At 38.8% G+C, this 17,216-nt stretch overlaps 1 protein-coding gene across 7 annotated transcripts in view; it reads left to right on the plus strand.

The window, feature by feature from the left end:
- Window positions 1–17,216, plus strand: part of REEP1 (receptor accessory protein 1) — a 71,574-nt gene that overhangs the window by 11,303 nt on the left and 43,055 nt on the right. For 5 of the 7 annotated variants that reach the window (XR_009155059.1, XM_058182911.1, XM_058182915.1 and 2 more), the window contains exons 2-5: window positions 12,471–12,543; window positions 13,456–13,532; window positions 15,170–15,290; window positions 16,704–16,817. Coding sequence is in view for 6 of the 7 variants with exons in the window: in XM_058182911.1 (XP_058038894.1) it covers window positions 12,471–12,543; window positions 13,456–13,532; window positions 15,170–15,290; window positions 16,704–16,817 (385 nt within the window). In the remaining variant the exon portion in view is untranslated. Of the gene's footprint in view, window positions 1–12,470; window positions 12,544–12,718; window positions 12,811–13,455; window positions 13,533–15,169; window positions 15,291–16,703; window positions 16,818–17,216 lie in introns of those variants that run through there. The other 2 variants (XM_058182913.1, XM_058182914.1) reach the window with 2 other exon arrangements.

Below are 17,216 nucleotides of genomic sequence, written 5' to 3' on the forward strand. Positions count from 1 at the left end.
TATTTAACTTATCTTTGTACAGTCTTTAAACATATTGGTTATTTTTGTAGTGCTGAGGACTTTGGTCATAAATGTCAAAAAAAATCTTAATCAGCTCAATTTTAATTAGGTTGAATTTTAGTAAGTGTAATTCAATTCTGTGGTCATTATAGAAAGAAGAAACTGGATAAATGTTAAGATGAGTCCCTAGTTCTCAAATGTACTGAGAAGGCAGGGTTATCTAAGGTCTCATCACCATCTATCACCTCCCAATGGCCAATCCTTTCACCTGTTCTCCATTTTCTACAAGGTCTGATAACTGGTATCTTCTTGACCTTGACTTAATTGGGTCAAGTTTGCTTAAATTAGAAACAGACTTTTGTTTGAACTCTTTTGGTTTGTACTGTCAGGAATGTTGCTTATAACATGTTCAGATCACAGCACTTTGTGGTGCTAATGGAAAGGCAATTTCTTGAACAATTTGTAGCATTACCCAAACATACAGTATGTTGTGCATAGGTTCTGATTTGAGATTTGGGTGGGATGCGCATTTGTGGTAGGATAAAGTAAAAACTAACCCTAGATTTAAGAATCATTGTTAGGCAATCAATTGGGCATGTATGGTGGAAATATAAGACTGGCTGAAAAAGTGCCACTTTGTTTATCACCTCATGAAGCACTACATAGGACAGTCAGAGATCCTATTGGAAGGTAAATAGATGATATATCAGGACTTATGACATTTGAAAAAGAAGGACTTACAAAAAAGAAAAGGGAACAATTATTAAGTGAAGGTTTTGTTTGGAACTGATTTAATTATTATAGCATTGCTGAAAGACTTAGACTTGATAAAAAAGTTTTGTTTTCATAGAAGTTAAAACTGAATTGGATATCAGTTTATGTACTGGAGATGACTACTTGATTGCTAAAGTATATAAAATATTATTCAACATGAACCTGGAAGATGCATATGTAAAAGACTCCAGGGTAAAATGGGCTTTTGTGTGTGTGTGTAGAACGCTAAATAAATGGGAGAATGTATGGACTAATTGACTAAAATTTACTTTGAATTATAGTTTGAAAGAATTTTTTAATAAAATGATGTATCATTGGTATTTGACCCAAATATCAATAGATTAGTAAAAATGTATAGAGGGACTTGTAACAAGTGTTTGAAATCAAAATCCAGGTACATTTTATCATATGTTGTAGTTTTGCAAGTGATGAAAATGTTCTGGATAAACATTATAATGATGATGTGGAAAATACTTAAAATGCAAATATTAATAAAACCTGAAGCTTTTCTTTTAGGTATTATGGATAATCGATCGAAAAACAATTTGGGACACTATTTTTTGCGAGTATTGTACTTGTTAAGCACTGCAAAGGAAAGGAAATGTCGACTATGGAAGAATGAATTTTAAAACTGAATTAGCAGAGATGGTGAAGTTAATGGCTTGATTAGAGATAATGGACTAGACAGCTTTATAAGAGACTGGAAGCCATTTCTGGACTTTCTATGTGTTAAATACAATAATAGAGAACAAAGGGCTTTGAAGACTAGGGTAATATTTGGGCTAACCTGTTGACTGTTATTTTTATTTTTTTAATATTAGATGTTGGGACAATATTTGTTTATATATTTTTCTGGTAAAATAAGGATGAGAAAGATTATAACTATTTACAGACCCTTACAGGAGAATTTATCAGACTTTTCTTTGAGCATCCAGGCGAGGTGGACTTTTTAATATATATTTAATATTGGATGTTTGGATCATTTTTTTTCCTTTTTTTCCTTTTATGTACACTTTTTTCTTTTTGTTGTTGTTCTTACTTTTTCTGTTTTGTTTTTCTGTTTTGTATTTTATTCCTGTTGATATAACAATAAATATATACATTAAAAAAGAATATCGTGCACAGAATTTGCTTTGAGATATCAGTTAATTTGCATTGAAATGGCATCTTGCTTCTCATATGCTTTTTCCACTGTTCTTATCTATTTTCAGGTGATTTTTAGTTGATACTGCCTTGAAAACTATAAACTTAACTATAAACAGGTTAAGACTGAATCATTTTTACAATGCAGCCAATAGCAAAATGATACTACTACAGTATATATAACAGACTAGTTGCAGATGACAAACTAGTCACTAAAGTGAGGAGGAAAATGGCTTTGATTTAGTAGCAGCAAGGAACATTATGTATGTGCAGGGAAAAGACTGTTTTTAATTCCCATTTAGAACCATAAAAATGATTGGGTTGGATAAGGATTTGATAAGCTATTGTTGTTTTGTTACACTATGCCTCCAGAATGCAAGCTGTATTTATAATAATGCAAATAATACGAGGAAAGAGAAAATGCACATTAATATGGTAATAATAATAATGGGAAATATCGTGGTATAACATAAATTGAAATGGTAAAACTCTAGCAGTATTTCTAATTGTTTAATAAAAGAATGTCTAATCATGGTTCTTCATAATGATTCTGCTGTAATGTCCTTAACTTTTTTCCCCGGTAAGAGATTCTTAATAATATCATTAGTGCTATGATTCTGCACTTTTCAAATGTACAAATACTCACAGAAGCACAAAATAATTAACTTTAACTCTAACTTGCAGTAATCACAGGACTTAAACTCAGATGGTTTCGGATAATCATTACATGAGGTTAAATTTCAAATGAATAAATCAATTTATATTTTAATTACTATAACTGTGTAGACCTAAATTAAAAACATGGACCTCTTATGGCACAGTGTTTGGAGTTTCCAACTATCTACTGTAAGCCATCTCTCCCTCTTTTGTCAGCATTATAATAGCCTTGCTTTCTTTTTATTAAGCTTATGTGAAAAATAATGTTGGATACTGCTGAAATTCTGTGTGCGTGTTTCAGAGGAATGAAAGAAGTTATATTTATGTGCATATAAACTACAAGCCATTAGATTACTGTATATGCTTAAGATGTTCCATTCCTCAATAAGAAAGAAAAACCTGAATATTTTTTTTTTACAGAGAATATATTGTGTAGTTAGATCAAGTAGGCATAGGTTTCATTCCATTTGTCTTATTGTGATCTGTCCATGGTCCTGAATTATTTTTCTGTGATTACTTTTGTTTTCTGGTCCCTGTTTCCTGTTTGGACTGGCCATGTATTCTGTTTCTGTGTATGATCTGCTCTTTTCCCTCAAATAGGACAGAATTTTTCATTCAGGTTATCTTTGCATGTCTTTGACTGGAAGACCTGGAGGATCTTCAAGCACTTACTATGGCTGATAGTGATAGGTGATAATGCTTTAGATTGGAAAAATAAAGCTAAACTACTTACTTGATTTTCTTTTTTCCAGTCCCCCCAAGGGGTCAGCATTAGTAGTTAAATAATTTTCATTTATAATATTCTGAGAAAGATTGCTGGCTAAAATTGGTCACTAGAATTTTATTCTCAGGATAGTTCCAAGCAAAGCTGAGAAAATAACCTCAAAAAATCTTAAAATCCTCTGAAGCTTTTATGTCTTGATTACTTGTATTATAACATGCAGTTTGAATTAATATTTATATTCATAAAAATGCTCATTCTCTCCAATGATACTTGATACTATTATGCACCAAAGTATGTCTGAGGCAGTGGTGAAATTCAATTTTTTTTCTACTGATTCTGTGGGCGTGGCTTAGTGGGTATGGTGGGCATTGCTTGGTAGGCATTGCAGGGGAAGGATATTGCAAAATCTCCATTCCCACCCCACTCTGGGACCAGCGAGAGATGGTTTTTGTGGATTCTCTGAACTACTCAAAATTTCTGCTACCGGTTCTCCAGAACCTGTCAGAACCTGCTGGATTTAACCCCTGGTCTGAGGTTCTCATTTGCTGTAATGATCACAAATGACAGAAATAAAAAAAAACTGTTCTACATCTCAACTACATTTAGGCCAGATTCATTTTATCTGTACATCTTTAAAACAGCATTTCCTTCTGTGAGATGCTATAGCAGTTTGTCTGGTTTTATATTTTTTGATGGTACAAAATAAACTTGGGGCATTTCTCCCAGGCAATAATCATCTACATACACAAGGCCCTGGTAGTCAGGCACACACATTGAAAATATTATTCCTGCTTCTCCAGTGTGAAACAATTCAAGGTATTGCCATATGTAACCATTTATGGCCAATATACTGATGATACTAAACTGTATATTTCAATCTGTGGTGAGTTAAGTGATACCATGACCTCCCTCTCACAGTGCCTGGAGGCTATTAAGGATTGAATTGGGAGCAACAGGTTGAAACTGAATCCTGGAAAGACCAAGTGACTCTGGGTTTGGGGTTTTTTGGCCCATGGGGAATTGCCACCTTTGGATGGGGTGGCACTGCCCCAAACAGACCCTGTGGGTAATCTAGGGGTTCTCCTGGACTCACAACTCCTCCTTAAAGAGCAGTGGCAGTGGTGACCAGGAGGGCCTTTGTGCAACAATGGGTTGTGTGCCAGTTATGTCCTTTCTGGACCAACAATCCCTTTTCATGGTGACTATTGCAATGTGCTCTACATGGGGCTGCCCCTCAAGAGCATCTGGAAGATTCATTTGGTGGAAAATGCAACAGTTTTGTGCAGACTTCTGTATGCACATGTTTCATCTCTCCTGCAGGAACTGCATTCATTGCCAATTTGCTTCCGGGTGCAATTCAAGGTTCTAGCTGTCAACTTTAAAGCTCTTCATGGGACCAGGTTATCTGAGGGATTGTCTCTTCCCAGTCACATCTACCTGACCCACTAGAGTGGGAAGGCAACAGTGGGGAAATCTGAACTGGTTTACTACCAGTTTGCTCACTCCGAATGTGCGCTGTGCGCGCATATGCAGACTGAGCACAACACACTAATTGCAAAGTGTGTGCACGCCAAAAGGAGGCATGGGGTAAGTAGAAAGGCACTCAGGGGGGTTATCAGCTGTGGCACGCTATCTTTTTTTTTAACTTTTAAAAGCATTTTTAACAACCTGTTGTAAAAAATGCTTTTAAAAGTAAAAAAAATGGCTCTGATGATCATGTGGCTCAGCTGTGATCGTCAGAGCCTTTTTTTAACTTAAAAAAGGCTCTGACATAAAAAAAATGCTTTTAAAAGTAAAAAAAAAGGCTCTGAGGATCACGTGGCTCAGCTGTGATCGTCAGAGCCTTTTTTTACCTTTTAGCCAAAAAAGCTAATACAATCCTTGGTTGTATAAACAGAGGTACAGAATCAAAATCACATGAAGTATTAGTACTGCTTTATAAATCCTTACTAAGACCACACCTAGAATACTGCATCCAGTTTTGATTACCACATTACAAAAAAGATGTTAAAGCTTTGGAAAAAGCAACTAAGATAATTAAAGGCCTGGAGACAAAAACACATGAAGAACGATTGCAGGAATTGGGAATAGCTTGTCTAGAGAAAAGAAAGAGTGACATGATAGCAGTATTCCAATTTCTGAGGGGCTGCCACAAAGAAGAGGGCATCAACTTATTTTCCAAAGCACCAGAGGGCAGGACAAGAAACAATGGATGGAAACTAATCAAGGAGAGAAGAAACCTGGAATTAAGGAGAGACTTCCTAGCAGTGAGAACAATTAACCAGTGGAACAGTTTGTCTTCAGAAGTTGTAGGTGCTTCATCACTAGAGGTTTTTAAAAAGAGACTGGACAATTATTTGCCTGGAATGATATAGGGCCGTGATGGCAAACCTATGGCACGCGTGTCACAAGTGGCATACGTAAGCCCCAGCTGAGCTCTGCATGCACTTCCTGCTGGCCACCTGATTTTCGGGTCTCTGCAGCACTATTGTTTAATCAAAATGCAGTTAAAACACTATACAAGCCATCGAGAATATAATTATATACATCCAACAGAAACAGGAAGTGCCTCACAGGAGCAGATAGAAGTACATCCTAGAGAAGCAGGAAATGCATCACTGAACAATGGAGATGAATGCTAGAGAGGAATAAAGTAGCATACAAGGCATAAATAACACCTATAACAACGTAGGCATGCATGGGGAGAGGAGCATGGGTGTGTGTGATGCGCCCCCTCCCGTGCCCCCTGCACCCCTTTTTTGGTCCCAGAAGGCTTCATGGAGGCCTGCTAGGCCCAAAACGGGGTGGCAGGGGGCTTGCATGCGCATGCGTGGGGTGGGGTGGGGTAAGCACTCGCAGGGGTGGTGCATGCGTATGCAGTGGGGGGTCATGTTGTACACATTGTATTATGGGTGTGGTCACATACACACGTGCTTTTGGCACACAAGGAGAAAAAGTTTAGCCATCACTGGTATAGGGTCTACTGCTTGAGTAGGGGATTGGACTAGAAGACCTCCAAGGTCCCTTCCAGCTCTATTCTGATTGACATAAAAAGTCTTTTATTTTAAACAAATGTTTTAAATTGATTTTTCAGTTTAGTTGGAATTTAATAGTTTACTACCATACCATAAATCTTCTGCATCATTTTAAGAAAAAATATCCTTTGTTTTATATATTTATTAACATCTGTCTTCTCAATACTTAGCATAATATACTGCCATCTGTTTTCCATACTTGTACCTCATTAATTGTAAAATAGGGGTAGTTTGAAAATATGGCAACAAATTTAATGCTTCCCTGAAAGGGCTATTAGCAATTGAGCCCTTCTATCTCTTTCTCCAGATGACCGGCCTCCCTGGCCTAGGTACTCCAACACATCTCAGAGGCAGTCAAAGACTTTAATTGAAATAATGTCTGTTAAGACAAAATCAAATTAAACAGCAATTACAGGTAAAAACACGCACCAGTGCAATAAACATATAAACAATAACATATAGACCTGAAATGGCGAACCTATGGCACGCGTGCCACAGGTGGCATGCATAGCCATATTAGTGGGCACGCAAGCTCAGTTCTGGTGCATATGCGCATGCTGGCCAGCTGATTTTCGGGCCTTCTGGGCCCACCAGAAATAGGGAAACAGGCTGTTTCTTGCCTCCAGAGGGCCTGGGTGGTGGTGGGGAAGGCCCGTTTTTCTCTCTTACCTGGCTCCAGAGCCGCTCTAGGAGTCCGGGGGGTGGTAGAAAACTGCCTTTCCCACCCCTCCCCAGGCCCTCCGGAGGCCAGAAATTGCCTGTTTACCAACTTCTGGTTGGACAGGAAGTGATGTTTTTTGCTGTCTCCAGCCCCCAGAGCCTCTCTGGAGGCTGGGAACAGCAAAAAAGGTCACTTGCTGTCCAACCAGAAGTTGGTAAACGGGCCGTTTCTGGCGTCTGGAGGGCCTCCAGGGAAATGGGGAAGGCCATTTTCCACCCTCCCAGACTCAGGCTCTGGAGACAGGTAAGAGAGAAAAACGGGCCTACTGGGCCATTGCATGTTGGGGGAGGAAGAGTCGCATGCGTATGCGCAGGGTTGGGGCGCATAGAATTATGGGTGTGGGCACGCATGCGCGTGACCCCGCTCCCCTTCCTGGCATGCGAAGGTTAGCCATCACAGATATAAATGGTGGTTCTTAAAATAAAATCCAGCAACAACTACAGATAATGGCAATAAGCATCAATGCAGTAAACATTTAGACTGTAATATAGTGTGCACAGTAAAATAGTCCTTAAAATAAAATAAAATTAAACCACAACTACAAACAACAACATAAGAAAAACATTAAAATGGTGGCCCTTAAGTGCGTATAGTCAAGGCTATGGTTTTCCCAGTTGCAATGTATGGCTGTGAAAGTTGGACCATAAGAAAAGCTGAGCACTGAAGAATTGGGGCCTTTGAACTCTGGTGCTGCAGAAGACTCCTGCGAGTCCCTTGGACTGCAAGGCGATCAAACCAGTCAGTCCTAGAGAAGATCAACCCTGATTGCTCTTTAGAAGGCCAGATCCTGAAGATGAAACTGAAATACTTTGGCCACCTAATGAGAAGGACTCACTGGAGAAGTGCCTAATGCTGGGAAAGATTGAGAGCAAAAGAAGAAGGGATGACAGAGAATGATGTGGCTGGATGGAGTTATTGAAGCAGTAGGCGTGAACTTAAATGGACTCCAGAGGATGGTAGAGGACAGGAAGACCTGGAGGAATGTTGTCCATGGGATCACAATGGATCGGACACAACTTCTCAACTAATAACAACAAAAAGATAAAATCAGATTAAATACCACAATAGCATAAAACATTAAGCCTTATTGTGAACAACATTGCTCAACTAGAAACATTGTTCCAATACCTCCCACATGGCTCAGTTCAACAATGGTCAACATAAAAGGTCCATGCTTCCATTGGAGCTTTCATGTAAATCATGCACATAGGTATCAAAAACTGTCATTTGTTCAAATGACCCCTCACCAATCCTCTGCAGACTCAGTGAGAGGACTACTTTTCTAGCCAGGAACTAATGATCCAGAAGCTCTGCCGCACCAAGGATACAGCCACTTTGGAACCCTGTCTTGGGATAAGATGGTCACACTTTCATAGCAGCTAGGAGAGTCATCAGCCCAAAATACAGAGATCCCTCTTCCTTGGGATGGCAATCTATCTCTCTTTCTGAAGCCTCATTCCCTATAGCAGAATTGTCCCTTTTATCTCCTTTCAGTCACTTAAACACCCCCCCTCCAATCTCCTTTCATGAGGCTGCCTCTCCCATTCTCTGAGCTGCTGGAATCTATAGTCCTATTGCCCAGCACTCTGATTTAACATTTTCAGAAATCTCTTCCCATCTCCCCGACTCCATTAAAGCAACTCAGAGAAAGATAAGGGGGAGAATAGCTGTAAATCTTTGTAGTAACTTAAAAAATGAAAGATGGAAAAGGAAAGCTGCAAATGGAGGAGGCTACACAAATAATTAATTTGCCTTAAATAATTCTGAATGTGTGCCTCTAGGGGAAAGAGAATAGAGGAAAGAAATTTTTTGGATAAAAGCTTAATTTCTTTTCCCACTATGGTTATGATGAAGAAATGTCTCATTGATCTGACAATGAACATTTTTCTCTGACATGAGGTGTAGTTTCTTAAAGTCCGAGTCCTCATACTTAAAGAATGAAAAGCCACTATGTAGGACAAACTGGCAGAAGAGAGCAGAACATATCAATGAACACCAAGTAGCAGTCAGAGGATATAGACTCTTTAATTCCACAACATATGGACAAACTTAACCATCGTTTCAACTGGGAAAGTGTGACCATTCTTGACCAAGGCAAGTCCAAAAACACTAGAGAATTCCTGGAAGCTTGGCATTCTGATAAATTGCCCATCAATAGATATATAGAGATAAACTACGTCTACATACTGTTCAAAAGAGATAATCAACAAGCCAAAAAAGGAACAAAAGTCCAAAACACCTCTCCACCAGCAATCAAAACTGATGAGCATAGATCAACACCAGGATTAACATCAGACCAATAATCAAGAAGCAAATAATATCCCAACCAAGGAATTGTAAAATAAAACTATCAATAAACAGTTTTTAAAGAAAAACAACAAAAAATAATATACTCTTCTCACATATGTATCAGTGGTGGGATTCAAATTTTTTAACAACTGGTTCTGTGGGTGTGGCTTGGTGGGCGTGGCTTGGTGGCCATGTGACTCAGCTTCCGCCCCCTCCCCCCACAAAGCCAGAAGCCGCATGACACACACACACACACACACACACACACACACATGTCTGTGATGCTAGGCTGCAAAGTGCGAACTAAGGAAAGCTCTTTTTTTTCAAAGCTCCCCTCCCCCAGCCTCTCCTGATGTTTGCCTCCCCGTTGTCACAATGGCAGGCTGCAAGGGGGGAGACCTTAGGTGCATGCCCGTGTGCACGCACATGCACACATACACAAGTGCACAGGTTGGAGAGGTGAGCTGAGAGTTACACAGAGGTCCGTCAGGCACTGTTGTGACTCGTCCGCTTTCCCCGCAGCCGGAGCCTTCTTATCTGCTTCCAAACGCTGAGGAATGTCCTAGCATGCCTCCCAGCCCCAGCCCTGGCTCCATGCCCAGACAGGCTGAGGAAGAAGAAGTGCCTCCAGCCCCCAGCCCTGGCTCCATGCCCAGGCAAACGGAGCAACTAGACCCCTCCCCCTCCCCCACAGCATGTGAGCCTGAGGAAGGTCAATTACCAACAGCAGCAGACTGGAGTGACCCTCGCTTCAGGAGAATTGATAAGCGGCATCAACAGAAGGAAGGGAGGGGCAGGCCGGGATAAGTGCTGAGTCATGGAGCCACACCCCATGGCCTATATAAAGGATCTGCTTTCTGGCATTCTCTGAGTCAGGCAAAGTCTACTTTATCTTGCTGAAATCACTTTCTGGTCTCCTGCCTGCCTTGAGAACTTTGCTAGGACTTTGGCAGAGCTGCAGAGGCACGCCTGATTCGGATTTCCCTGACCCGGTCGTCAGCGGAGGAGTGGGACACGACAGGCACAGAGGCAACAACAGGGAAGAGGATCAAACTGGGAAGCCTCTGCCCAATTAAAAAAAAAAACTACAGAACTTTCCTTTTTGTCCACTCTCCCCTCCGTTGCCTCCATGCCTGATGCCAAAAGGAAAGCTGTGCTTCCACCACCACCCCCCAATGCCAGAAGTTGCATGCCAGCTCCCTTCGCCACCACGTGCCCCCAGAGCACCTGTGATCTCCTACCACCCATGGTGGCTGGCAGGCAGAAGCCCCTGCCCTGGGTCCCATGCCCTCTCCTTTCCACCTCTTTCTTCCTCCATGCACAGGTAGGAATGTGGTTTTCCCACGTGGGGGGTGGGGTGATCCCAGGGAAAGGCCAGGAAGCAGGGACAGGAGGCGCCAGTGCCACCCGCAGCCAGCCTTAGATCCATGCTGCCACTTCGGCCCTGACCCCTGGGCATGTGCATAGCAGGCTCCAAGAAGGCAGCCTGGGCAAGGAACCAGAAAGCAGCTGGGCCGCAGGCATCACTCTAGGCAAGCAGCCAAGGCAAGATAAGAAGTGGCTGGGAGGGGCCAGGTGGGGTGAGGCAGGGCCAAGGTGGCACTGCAGATCTAAGGCTGGGCCTGGGCAAGGAACCAGAAAGCAGCTGGGCCGCAGGCATCACTCTAGGCAAGCAGCCAAGGCAAGATAAGAAGTGGCTGGGAGGGGCCAGGTGGGGTGAGGGCAGGGCCAGCCAGTGGTGCTATCCACTGGATCGCCAAACTAGGCAAAAAGTTAACAAGGTCCGAACCAGCTGGATCTCATAGCCACCACTTTGTGGGAGGCAACTAAGGGGGGAAGACTCACCAGGCAGAGATCAGCTGGGCTGTGGGGGCCACGGTCAAGGCAAGTGAAGGAACCAGAGAGTAGCAGCAGCAGCTATGCCACAGGCTTGATTGTAGGCATTGGTCAAGGTGGGCAGGGTGAGATAAGGAGTGAGGGGCGGGGCAATTTAACAAGCAGTTCATCCAAAGTGGCATGAACTGATTGAATCCCACCATTGTATTACATACATATAAAGGTTTGTAGGTAAAGGATTATTGCTAGGGAACTGAATGCTAAAACATATCAAGTATAGTTGCAGGAACTGGGTATTTTAATGAAAAGAAGGACGGTGGTGACATGATAGTAGTGTTCCAATATTTGAGGGCTACCACAAAGAAGAGGGGAGGGAGTTTTTCTATTCTCCAAAGCATTAGAAGTCAGGGCAAGAAGGAATGGATGGAAACTAATCAAGGAGAGAAACAACCTAGAACTAAGGAGAAATTTCCTGACATAACAATTAATCAATTGAAACAACTTGCCTTTGTGGGTACTCCAACACTGGAGGTTTTTAAGAAGAGACTGGATAGCCGCTTGTCCGAAATAGTGTAGGGTTTCCTACTTAAGCAGGGGATTGATTAGAAGACCACCAAAATTTTCTACAATATTTTATTGTAGCCATCAATATATGATCTTTATCCATAAGTAACTCATTCCTATGTTGGGTACAACATCAGATTTCAATTCATTGAGTATTGAAGCTCTTAATTTATCTTTTCAGTTGTGAGAAGTCATTCTAAGAGTCCAACCATATCTGTTTTTCTTTTGTTGTTATCGCTAAATTGATAACAATTTTTATTGTATTTTTATTGTTTTTCGTATATTTCTTTTTCTGTTTTTCTATTTTGCATTTTTTTGTAAATTTTTGGTAAATGTTAAAAAATAAAATTTAAATTATAAAAATAAAATTTAAAAAATGAAAAAAAAAAGAAATAAATTCCCTGTTGGTTTCAGGCAGATGGGAGACATGATCTTGTTGTAAATCTTTATTTTAACTGGGAAGGCAGATTTTAAAGGTTATTTAAATGTTAAATAAAAGTGTTATTTAAATTTATAATTTTCATGGGTGAGCAACTAAGAAATTTCATTAAAAAAATAAATAAACAAATAATGAAGAAATCACTCAAAGTTATTTGAATTAGATCCTATTAAAATCAAGAGAACAAGGTTTTTTTAATCATAAATGCTACCAATTTTATAGAATCAAATGTAATCATCATACTCTGGCTCCATAGTATTTTCTGTGACTTTTTTTTTTTTCTTTCAGGCTAATATTTGGCACTCTTTATCCTGCCTATTACTCTTACAAAGCTGTAAAATCAAAGGATATTAAAGAATATGTAAGTAGCATTTTTGGGAGTACCTTGCATCCCTTTTAGCAATTGTTACTCTGCTCTTTAGAAGGAAGAACAAACTTACATACTTCAGATGTGATTTTTTTTTCTGTGTACTTACAGTTTGCCAAATCATTACTATGTTCCCCCCTCCATTTTAATTGGTAATTTCATTTTTTAGCTTGGTGCAGACGATTTAACCTTATCTTCCACTTTAGCCGCAACGCCAGGAGAAACAAGATTGGTATTTGGTTGATATTTCCTATTTCTAAAGTAAGCATTCTGGCTAATTAAAAGTATGTATTACTGATTAATTTAAGGACACAATGTTGGGCCACTGAAGCACATATAGCAGATACAACTATACCTGGAGCAAAGCATGGGGCCCCATTTTATTTGAAATTGTACAGATCTCCATCCATAATTGTAGTGATTACTATTTTGTAATAATATCCCAGATTTGTTTTCATCATGAAGCCAGAGAAATAGCCTAAAGTAACTTGGGATTTACCAAACTTGATAACACTTGTAGTTTTTTATGAAATAAGAAGATAGCTTGTAATGGAAAATGTAATTTTAAATAGTGAGAACTGTTAGAAAGTAGATTCAGAATAACTTTTATAACTGTTTTTATGCCGTATCAGAATTACTTCTGCTGCATGATCCTTAAATAAGCCATTTGTTTCCTGAATAGAAAATTTCCAAGTCATTTTTATCTTCCACACAAACATCGGTTGAAAAATTAATAAATAAATAAATTTGGTTCTGCTTTTACTATTGAGTACGAATCTATTATTTGAAGTAGTACTATCTCACTGTGTCTATCAGTAAGTCTGGCCTTAGTACTAGGAAGGAAGAAAATAGCACCTGTATAATTTGGAAATCTGAGGTAAATTTTTAATTATACTTTCTTTTCAGGTGAAATGGATGATGTACTGGATCATATTTGCACTCTTCACAACAGCAGAGACATTCACAGACATTTTTCTATGCTGGTTGGTATCCTTTGAAATATATTCTTATTCAGAAGAAAAGTAGAACAGAGCATGGAAACAAACAGGCATACCCTAGTATTAGGCACTCAATGATATTAGGTGGGTGGAATACGTGTCCTAGAAGCTTGGCATTTTCTTTCAGGAATGCCAAGTGTGAATGTTAGTCTTTTTGATTGCTGCTCTTTAAAATCCCATTTTGAAGGGGAATATTGTAAATGTAACAATCATTAGCATCCTTGAGAAACTTGTGGTTTATACAGAACTACTGCCACAGTTTGTGAACCAAAGTTCATTTATTGGGAAAAATTACAAGTCTTGGGAGGATGTAAGTTATGAAGATTTTATGAAAAGATTAAATCTTTTGGGGTTGGACAACAATGATACTTGTGTTACAATAGGAAAGCAAAGAAAGAAGAAATATCTTCTCAAGGATGAAAGCATATGCAATAGTAAAAAGCATATGAGATAGTAAAAATCCTTCCATAATTTAAAAGGGCAGGTAGATGAGAGAGGCTGAGAAGGACCCAAAGGAAGAAAATGGTAGATGTAGGCTCATTGTTCAAATTAAGCATGTCTGGGTTTGCAAAATGGCTGAATCTTGAATTTTCCTGCTGATAAACACAACATAGACGTATATCTTTGAATGCAGATACACTAAAACATAACTAGAGCACAGAGAATGTTTCTAAATTCCCAGGAATTTAAAAATGGCTGCTAATTTCCTATATTAAAATTGAGCCAGGGAAAGTCCTAAATAGATGCATAAAAGAAAATACAGGAAGAATATGAAGACGAGAATGGGGTTATAGGAAGAAAGATAAGGACAGGAATCTTAGAGAAAATAGCAAAAGAAATTCTCAGGCATGAATATCTTGCATGTCATTTTTTAATCTGCATATTTAAGCCACAGAGTTACCCTATGGTAAGATGGATGGCCAATAAACATTATAAACAAACAAACAAACAAACTTTATGAGAACTACAACAGTACATTTACTGGTGGAACTGTGGGAAAGGTGTATCATCGAGCTGCCTACTAAATAAACCAAACCTATAATTTCTTGCTCATTTGTTATCAGTACTCAGGTGTCATTTGAGGGCCAAGGATTCAGCTCATTGTAATCTTGCACAATTGCCTTTGCTTAACTGAACATCAGGATATATGAGATACTCTGTTGTTTGCTTTTGCTCTCCTAGAATTTTTTTCCTGTAAGAAATGTGGAACTGAATATTGCTACCGTAAAAGAGGCTGAGTGTATTAGTCTGGACTGAATATTTGTGCAAGTTGTCAAGGGATAAAATAGGATGGAAACAACCATTGATAGGAAATCGTTCTACTGTACTTAGGAATGATTGAGCAGTGAAACTTCACATGGAATTCTCAAATAGAAGGGAGGATAGATACCTGCTATGGTCTTCTTCATTGTATTGGTGGAGGGATTGGACAGGGGTTTGTGAGTGACTTTGTTATTCATGAAGATGCGCTTAAAGACATTAGCAAAAGCCAAAATGCAAGGGGAAATATTTTTAGATGCCAACATCAATGCACACATTCAGACTTTTATAAATTTACTTTCTTGGTAAATTCTCAAGGAATTTGATTTGAAAAGAACACCAAAATATTTTTTTTCCTGTAGGTTCCCATTTTATTATGAACTCAAAATAGCCTTTGTAGCTTGGTTATTGTCTCCATACACAAAGGGCTCCAGCCTTCTGTATAGGAAATTCGTACACCCAACTTTATCTTCAAAAGAAAAGGTCAGTGGCATTATTTCTCATAAAGGAAGGTGAGCTTATGAATAAGAATATCCTTAGCCTGTGGCACCATTAAACTGAGTAACAACTATTGAATCAGTTGTAGGATAGCACTACTGATTGTATAATATTACTTACACTTTTTGCATTCCTTTCAGGAAAAGGGGTTTCAATTCAGTAGGTGTTACTCTTTTTTTCTTATTGACTTGTTTTTACAGATAAGAACTAAAAAAATGCATTTCCCCACTGGGATGACTGTCAGTGTAATAAATGATTTAAGCTATTGGCTCTATAGAAAAAAACTACAATTGTTTCAAAGGCGATTGGAGCAGTCACATTAGAAATCTTGAAGAACAGCTCATATGAGAAATAGATTTTTAATGCAAATTTTTCCAAACTGGTATTTTTCAATTATATTACATTGGGCTACAGCTTCTTTAATTCCTATCAAGGTGGGAATAATGGGAGTTACAATCCAATACACTATGACACCAAAATAGAAAAGACTACCAAGAGCTCATGTACCACTTCATTATCCTTCATTCCTTTTAATTCAGCAATCTGCACATTGACAGAGCAATGATAGTCTTTCCCCATTTGTCACCAGCAAATAGAGGTTGCAAAAGTTAGCAAGTTGATGGTAAATAAATTGCTGGTTTTGTTTTGGCTTAGTGTATTGTGTGAATTCAGCTAATTAGATTTAGTTATCAGACAATAATTAAACAAGTGGTGACTTGCCATGATTTATATAACCACCCTTTTGGAAAGTAATTTACCTAGCAGCACTTCTATACAGTGCTTGTCTCTGGGATATAATTTATGGATTATTCGTCCTCAGAATGACTTTTAAGCAATCTCCTGAGTATCTATATTGGAGTCAAATGTTCCCTAAGGACCTAAAATAGTTTTAGGGTGTTTTTACTCGTATTACCATTCTACTTAGGATCTATACTGTAAGGTTATATCCCTACTTTTCTATTAAAAAGATCATGTGAATAGGGAGAGTTGAATACTTATTAATTTTATTTCTCCAAGTAGATAGATATATTATATTAAGCAGTAAAGTATGATCACCAAATTACAGTGGTTTGGATCATCTAACATATTAAGCCCAAACCTAACAAATTATAACTTAGAGATCATCCTGAAAGTGGAGTGGAAGAAACTACAGTTTCCCAAATTTCCATATTTCTTTTATTATAAAATTATCACAACTCCTCTCATAATTGTTATATCAATGAGAAAAGTGGATAATTATGTAAATCATGCCCAGTTTAAACTGTTTTGATCTATATACAGGGCAGGCATGGAAATACAGGGCAGGCATGGAAACATCTTCCTTTTGATAAGTAAGAAAAAGACAAATTTATTTGAACTCTTTTGAGTTTGATTGTGGATTTTTTTTCTTTTTGACAGGAAATAGATGATTGCTTAGTCCAAGCAAAAGATCGCAGCTATGATGCCCTGGTGCATTTTGGGAAACGGGGGCTAAATGTTGCTGCCACAGCTGCTGTAATGGCAGCTTCCAAGGTAACCAGTAGGACAATTCAGGATATGAGAATTACTTTAATATTACAATTTTCTTTGGCTGTGAGAGCATTCAAACAATGGCTTATGAGCAATACTTAGTATCAGACGCTCAAAAGCCATTTGCCATTAATAGCGGAAGGCCATAAATGTCTCAGTTCACATAGACACAAGGTCCTAAGAATTACATTCTTTCCAAGGTGATGATTGACAGAAAAATTAGCTATAAGAAAACTTATAGCTAGTTCCACGAATAACAAAATGTATCCATAAATGTAGTGATGTGAGGTATAAACCTAACAGTTTTTGGAATCATTACAGTTTCTTTTTCAGGGATTTCTAGTTCAAAAAAGTAGAATCTTCACTTTGCCTATTTCTTTTTTATTGAATTAAAGTAAAGAA

This window comes from Ahaetulla prasina, chromosome 4, assembly GCF_028640845.1.
Source record: "Ahaetulla prasina isolate Xishuangbanna chromosome 4, ASM2864084v1, whole genome shotgun sequence".
Lineage (NCBI taxonomy): Eukaryota > Metazoa > Chordata > Lepidosauria > Squamata > Colubridae > Ahaetulla > Ahaetulla prasina.